Raw genomic sequence first — 8045 nt, 5'->3', positions numbered from 1 at the left:
TTTACTCAGGCCTGCTTGGCACACCAGCCTCATTCCTGAAGAAGGGCTTATGCCCAAAACGTCGATTCTCCTGCTCCTCAGATGCTGCCTGGCCTGCTGTGTTTTTCCAGCACGACATTTTTCAACTGTGGTACTCCAGCATCTGCAGTCCTCACTTTTTCCTATTAGTAAGCATACACCAGTTTATCAATCTTTCAAATCATTAATAAATCCAACATATCAGCTACATGATTGATATAAACCATAAAAAGCAAAGCCCGTAGGATGATGACTACCAAGCAGGGGTTGTAGGACTGTGTCGAGCAGAATCTCACTAGAAACAGTTTTCCAGTCACAAAAACATTAATTAGCTATTACTCTTTGTATCCTGTTACTAAGGCAATTTCAGCTCTACATTGCCACTTTCCCTAGGATCTCATGGACGTTTACATTTTTAACCATTCTACCATGCAAATTCCTGTCACTCTTACTAAAATACGTGTAGACTACACCAAATGCACCAAAACGGATTTTAATTTTCAATATTATTCATGCCCTCTCTTTGTTTCTCTAACTTTCTTCTTAATTTAACAGCAGCATACAACAAAACTTGTCAAATGGCACATCAGTCCACATCTTGCTACAATATTGGTCACAAAATCCATGTTATAAATATGCAGCACACTATTCTTCATGCTGTATGGTCGACAACCAACTCAGCCATTTTAATCACATAATTCTCTTCAATAATGAAAACAGACATTATAATCATATTACAATGTTGTTTTATTTTGCTGACAATGTTTCCTAAATGGATATTAAAGCCTTGAAAATTTCTGCATGATGACTAGCATCTGAAATGTCTTTGGCTGCTACTTCAACAGACATCAACACACTCAGTAATTCATTGAGAAAGAAAGAATTTACATTTATCAATGCATTCCAGGCAATTAAATACTTATGAAATATAATCACTTGTTGCAATGTAGTAAAGACAGCAGCCAACTTTACTCACTGCAAGGTCTGACAATGAGCAGTGAGATTAAATGACCAGATAATTGGGTTCATTGGTATTATTTGAGGGATGGATGTTATCCAGAGACCAGAAATTCCAAAATTTCTTTGAATAATGCCTAGGGACCTTTAACATGCATCCAGAAAAACATATATTTAATGGCTTGGTTGGATGCTCAAAGATGGGAGACAAAAGGACTTTGTGTAATCATGTCAGGTGTTTATGTGTAATTTCAAGGTACAAGTAACATTTTCTAAAATTCAACTTGCTTTTCTTAAAAACAAGTCTAATATGTTTTTATTGATCTTCAGTAAAATAAGTTTATTTTTAAAAAAGAACTTACAGATGGTTTGGATTTCTGCTTCTTTTTTTTGCTGTTGTTTCTGTTGCTGACAAAATAATGCAGGGTCCCATATTCCATGAGAGCAGCGAAGACAAAAAGGAAACAAACAGATACAAAGAGATCCATGGCAGTGATGTAGGATACTTTTGGCAGCGATTTCCGTGAAATTGTACTGAGTGTCGTCATAGTTAGAACTGTTGTAATACCTAGTAAACATGAAAAAACTTATAAATACCACGCAACATGTGAGATTTTGTCTTCAATGTGCAAAACTTGTTAGCATCAAAGTCCATCCAATGTCCATCGATGTTTTTGCATTGGTTGCCTCAAATATCATTGCTGCAGGTTTTTGTTCATGCACACCTTCCACAAGTCGCCAATAGGAAAGCCAAAAATCCTCATTTTTCCATGGCTGCTAGTATTAGCATTGCAATGGGAAGTAGCCGGAGAAATAATTACAGGGAGGAACAACCAGACACAGGATTCGTTTTCTCCGCTGCATTTTTCTAATACATCTCATCAAGACAAATGCCAAGAAAGTGTTAAAACACAACTGATCAAGACAATTAACTGAAGTATTAGGCATCGCAAGGTCAAACTTTAGATCCGTGGTCAGACTGTGTCAGGGACAGTACTCTGCAATTGAAACAAAATCAGAAACTGCTGGAAACACTCAGCAGGTCTGACAGCATCTGTAGAGAGAAAGCATAGTTAATGTTTCAGATTCAGTGACCATTCTTGAGAACCAGATCCTTCATTCTGATTTCCAGCATCTGCAGTTCTTTGGTTTCCTGCTGTGCAAATGCTTACTTTGTAATTAAATTCACAGAAATGTTTAACCAAAGTTGAATGCTTCCTGATTGTAGGTCAGGCATTGGGTTGATGTCACAAGGTTTAAATAAAGGGAAGGGCTGGGACTTCCTGCCCATTTTTATTTTGTTTCTTTGAATTTGAGGGAGCAATGCAGCATGTTCCTACCTTATTTTCCAATCACTTATGATTTGCTGACTGGGTGTATTTATACATAGAACACTATATATATACATATATGGATGGACACATTATTGGAATGTGAAAGGTTAGCACATATCCCTTCCATTTATGTAAATCTCAAATGCAATACGGTTTTCAGTGCAGCGGTAGGGCCTCCTCAATCAACCACTCGGATATAATGCACTAGCTTCAACAAGTAGGAGAAACCTTTTGAGAAAGAACTGTGGGCTTTTGGACTTGCACTGCCCTAGATCACTGAGGCTGCTCCAAACACACTCCAGCCCCATTTCAATGGCACTTCCTAATGGAGGCTGGGTGGCTTCCCAGAAGACAAATGCCTGTATCAGTTTTGTATAGAGCATTGGTTCTGAAAGAGTTGATATTGGAAACTGCATTAGGCTGATGGTCACACTGGGTTGGATTGAGATAAGGTTTAGAATCAGTACATTGCGCTCAATGAGCATAGCTGCCCCTTTAGAATCTCATGGAATATAAACTTATATCCACAGATCCCCTTATATTCTTAGTAACTAATAAACTAAGAGCTTTTTTTAGGACACAATAATGGTTAATACATTACCACTGTAAGCTAATTAGCACTTTGAACCAGTTATAGGAATGAGGATTGGTGGCAGTGTCTTTATACCCTAAAGTATGACATGGTTAGGAGTGATGGATGTCATCATAGGCAAAACAATGCAAACATTGAATGGACAAAGGAGAAGAAATTTCCAGAAGACCAAATGAGTTTACAGCTTTAAAGAATTTACTGCTTTAAGAGCTACTTACATAGACAGTCAACAGCTGCATGCTCTTGTCTAACAAACTGTCAACAGAAACTTGTGAAATGTCAAATTTGGGAGAAACAACACTCTATGGTAGTCATTACTTTAGACCTGGTAAGAAGCATAGAAGAATCAGTGAGGGTAGAAAGCGCTTAAAGACAAGTCACATCTGACAGTCACAGATTTCATTGGAAAGCCAAGGTCTATAGGGGCATTGCCTGGTTAGATGTTTAGTTAGCAAGTCAACATATTAGATCTCTGTCCATAAAGTTAGGGTCCTTGTTTTAGAGTCATTTGGTAAGGAAAAATAGATGGACCAAAAATATCAGGCTGAGAAGACCAGAAGTAAAAATAGGAGTAGACAGCTTTTAATGAGCTTTGCTGTCACATCGAATGGGCATCATAAGGCACACTGAAGTACTTTATACTATGGTCTCAGCACTGGAAACATCATAAAGCAAAATGAAAAATGAAGACAACAAAAAAGGGCCATTTAAAGATTGAAACAGAGTTTAATAGAAGTAAATGATTGGAAGACCTTTGAAACTGTGGGGGGGGGTTGGCAGATCCATACTTTAATTTTCATTTCAAAATGGAAGTTTTTTTTAAACAGGCCACAGGCACTAGGCTTTATTTGGGGGAGTTGTGGAAAAGGATGTGTATTGTGCATTAGGCCCTGGGAGAGTGGGGAAAATGTCGGTTTTGCCTGTGAAATGGCAGGACGCCTCTATTTTGTATGCAGAAGGCAGCTAATGACTGCAAATAATTGGCAAAAATCCCATGAAGAAATACAGTTTTATATGTATTACTATGTTACAGGATTAAAAGCTTTAACGGAAGGTAGAGAATAGAACGTCACTATGCTGCACTGTGTAAAAGCTTTCAGGTAAGGAAAATAAAGCAGTGGTGCTACTTCCAGATGTAAATGTTTTCATGGAAAAGATACTACAGCAGCCAAAGGGTAGGGTTTCAAGGTTTTACACTCTGCAGTAAGATTAAATAACAAACTAGAAAAGTTGGCAGAAGAAATAATGTGACTTACAAAATTTGACAGCACAGATGGATCAAATGGAACATATGTTTGGATATCCTGGGGAAAACAATTCTCGAGATACCAATTTGCTTCAATCAGATGTAAAGTACTTATCATACAAGTAAATACACAATTGTATTGCATAGGACCTACAGATGATGACATTATAAATAGTCAAAACGTATGAAGGCTCATATGTACTTGAAGGATTTCTACAAGCTTTTGACAATTAACTCACTTTGAGAACAAACATTATTCTTGAAATAATAAGTTAACAGAAATATGCAGGATCAAGTAATCCATTGATAATTTCATTAGTCATCTCTCTATTCATCAATATTGGACACCAGACACAACATCTCAGGGCATGCACCATGCGTACCAATCACATGTATCCATGGGATAAAGGCTCAAATACCAGGAACCATGCAGGGCAACTCCAGCTTAACGCAATGTTTGCCTGAGTGCACAATGGCCTTTAAAAGATGGTGCCAACATCAGAGATGCCAGTCCATTCTGGGATATCCTGGCAGTAGTGAGCTGAGCCATCTGGGTTCACAAAGTGGTAGAATGGGGCTAAAATCAGATGAGAAGGGGGGCTGTGGAGGTGACGTAGATGGTTAATGAGATGGGCTTGTGTTGGGAAAACTGGTCTGCCTTGTGGAGAGAAATTCTCTTGGAAAGATGATGGAACTGACACAAAGTCAAAAAGAAAGAATTAGGGTCAGCTAAGAGTCAGCTCGAAGGAACAACAAAGCCTTACAGGACAAGCCATCTCCAGTTATAACAAATGACTGATGTATTTGTGAAACAATAGACCACTTCCAGAGGACGTGCAGAAGTATGCTGCTGTTACAGAGCAGAAAGAAGTCAAATGGTGACTCCTGTAATATTAATGCATTCAAACCAGAAGCATGAGAAAAAGTACTCAATGCATTCTGAGGGGAAGTTGGTGATCTGACTGACAGCACCTGTATATGTCAATAAACATTTAATTAATTTTAAGCATGATACAGGGTCAAATGTCATAGTCTTATCAAAACAAATACCATTTGCTGAAGAAGCAAATGTTGCAGCCTACAGAGATGAAACAACGTGGTCCAGGTAGCCTAACAGTCAAGATTGAAGGTATAATACAAGCAACTCTACAACAGAAAAAGCAAAGGAAAGCTGAGCGTCTATTTGTGATTTATAATCCACACTTCTCACTTTTAAGCCTAAGTGCATGCCTTGACCCCAAATAGCCAAAAGGTAGAAGAAAGTATTTAACTAGTTTTAAGAGGTCAAGAAACCAAGTGATACCCAGTCACTTCAAAGTAAAGCCAGTCAGAAAACAGGTGGGTCTGGTAACAAATGACTGTTATCCAACTGGTCAAGAGGAAGCTGGTAGAAAATTTCATTGGTCTTCCTAGACTCATGGCTGAACCGAAAAAGACGAAAGGATCTACTGACATACTTGAATTGGCTTAAGAGAACTGTTTCATTTTATCAACAGGAAGGAAATGTACAATGCTAAGTGGAATGTCTTACATCCCTGTGAACACTGCAGAATCTTTAAATGACAGACATACGTGTAGTTTGAGAGAAGGAACAAATATTGACAATAAGAATGAGCAGTATAACCCACCTGAGCTCAATGAGGAATATTTCACTGAAGTTATTCAGACAGCAAAACTGTCTGCAGAACAAGTTGGAATTACACATTTTGGTTTGATGAGAGATGATCAGACAGCTTAAATCCCAGACCAACATTTCAATTCTTTGTCTTCCAGTGTGGAATTATCAGTGCTAGTGAACGGGATAATGCTGAGCAAGCAGCAATCTTCCAGCACCATGACTGAGGAGAGGAAAATGTCCAGAGCAGGCAGATGGGACTGGTTTAGTTGGGGATTGGACTGGACTGGTTCAGCATGGATTGAAAAGGCTGAAAGGTCTGTTTCTGTGCTGTATGACTCCACGACTATGACTATCAGTACTTCCAAGTTCGAAGAGAACACATTCTTCAAGAATTGTGAAACCTTCAGTATGTGTGAATTTGCCAAGTCCAAGACTTGGGGGAAGATTGAGTATTGGTTAATGTTAATTATGGGAGAAAAGATTGGATGGAGTATTAAACAAGGTAATGACTCTGAAGGTGTTCACATTAGAGAATGTATGAAGTACCACCTTTTCTGATGTCATGCTTTATCCACGTTATCCTCATTGACTTAGGAACAATGTCTAACAAACTAATGTAATTTGTACCTAATCCCTATCATGGTTTTAACTACACCTTAAAGATGAGAGCTCATTCTTGTATCAACTTACCAGGGTTGATCCTCTCACACTGTAAACTAACTAGGCCCTTAGACCCAGTCAGAGTGAAAAGGACTGACCCAAACATAGCACAGTCAGGGCACAGCTTTAAGTCAGGCAGAAGTCTTGTCCTGACAGAAATAAATATTATTTCAAAATAATCCTGTATCGCAACAAAGACAACTTGCAGTTATGTAACACCTTTAACATGGAAAAGTGTCCTGAGGTGTTTCACAGGGGCAAAACTGAAAAACTAACATGGAATCAAAGATGAGATTATAAGAGGTGAAAGCAAAATTATTGTTAAAGAGATGAGTTAAGGAGGACGGTCTTTTAAGATGGTTTTATGAATACAATTCTTAGAAGGATTTAAGGTTAGAACAGCACTGTGGATCTAAACAGGTCAAGACCAAGACCTAGCCAATAGTGAGTTGATGAAAGGAAAAAGGCACAAGATGCCTATCAGAGAAAATAACTGTTTGACAGGTGTTACACAGAGAACACATCAGTATTCAGAGAATTAAACCCATGGATAAGAACTTAAGATAAATCTATTGGAGCACACAATAAAATGTAGATGAATGAGGAATGGTGCACAAACTGACTTAGTGCATTGTGGCAGTACAGGAAATACAGTAGGGAGGTTTCTGGTGTAGGAAGAATGGCCTTGTATCAGCAAAGCTTTGGATTAGTTGAATATAAAGATAGCAAAGGTTTCAGCAACAGATAGACTGAAGTAAAAAGCTAGTGAGCTTATAGAGTTGAATAAAGCAGACTCTGTGAAACAAAAGATATGGAATCAGCTTAGAGTCAAACAGGAGATCAAAATGATAAATAATCCAATTCAACCTGGAGAGGGAATGAAAAAAAAAAGAGACTGAAAAATTTGGTTAGCTTGTCTTACAGAAAGACACTGCGGTTCGCCTGAGACTGGATGTCAGTCAAGTAACCCAGCAACACAGAAACAGTGGAGAGAGTGAATAAGAGAGAGAGAGAGAGATGTTGGGAGGGTGGTAGAGAGTTAACCTTAGTGTTATTAATTAAGCAGTTTGAATTTTCAAACATTCAATTAATATATCAGTTTCGCTATATGAAAGACATAGTGCTTGCTGAAACACTGACTAAAACACTACTTCCAAGAAAGTTTAATTGAAATTGCTTCTCCTTTTATTCACCAAAGCCTTTATTGTTTGTGTAGCTTTCAGCAAAACAGATTGTTTGATTGGGCACAAGTCAGGAGCAGCATGTGGAAAGTAAAAAGAATTGGAGCATAATTCCGCCGAAGTAGTCTGGGAGCAGATACGGCAGAGGCCGTTCCACCACAGAACATACCAGATGGCCTCCTTCTTTAGAGACCACAATTTCCCTTTCCACGTGGTTAAAGATGCCCTCCAACGCATCTCGTCTACATCCCGCACCTCCGCCCTCAGACCCCACCCCTCCAACCGTAACAAGGACAGAACGCCCCTGGTGCTCACCTTCCACCCCACCAACCTTCGCATAAACCAAATCATCCGCCGACATTTCCACCACCTCCAACAGACCCCACCACCAGGGATATATTCCCCTCCCCACCCCTCTCCGCCTTCCGCAAAGACCGTT

General features: G+C 38.9%; 1 protein-coding gene across 1 annotated transcript in view; it reads right to left on the bottom strand.

The window, feature by feature from the left end:
* The window catches only part of gabrg1 (gamma-aminobutyric acid type A receptor subunit gamma1), a 149917-nt gene that overhangs the window by 8927 nt on the left and 132945 nt on the right, over positions 1–8045 (bottom strand). Inside the window, exon 8 of the mRNA XM_043700492.1 lies at positions 1338–1543. Coding sequence (XP_043556427.1) covers positions 1338–1543 — 206 coding nt within the window. The remainder of the gene's footprint in view (positions 1–1337; positions 1544–8045) is intronic.

Source organism: Chiloscyllium plagiosum, chromosome 1 (genome assembly GCF_004010195.1).
Source record: "Chiloscyllium plagiosum isolate BGI_BamShark_2017 chromosome 1, ASM401019v2, whole genome shotgun sequence".
In the NCBI taxonomy this organism is placed as follows: domain Eukaryota; kingdom Metazoa; phylum Chordata; class Chondrichthyes; order Orectolobiformes; family Hemiscylliidae; genus Chiloscyllium; species Chiloscyllium plagiosum.
Note: the sequence above shows the minus strand (reverse complement) of the source record. Positions and strands in the feature narration are given on the sequence as shown.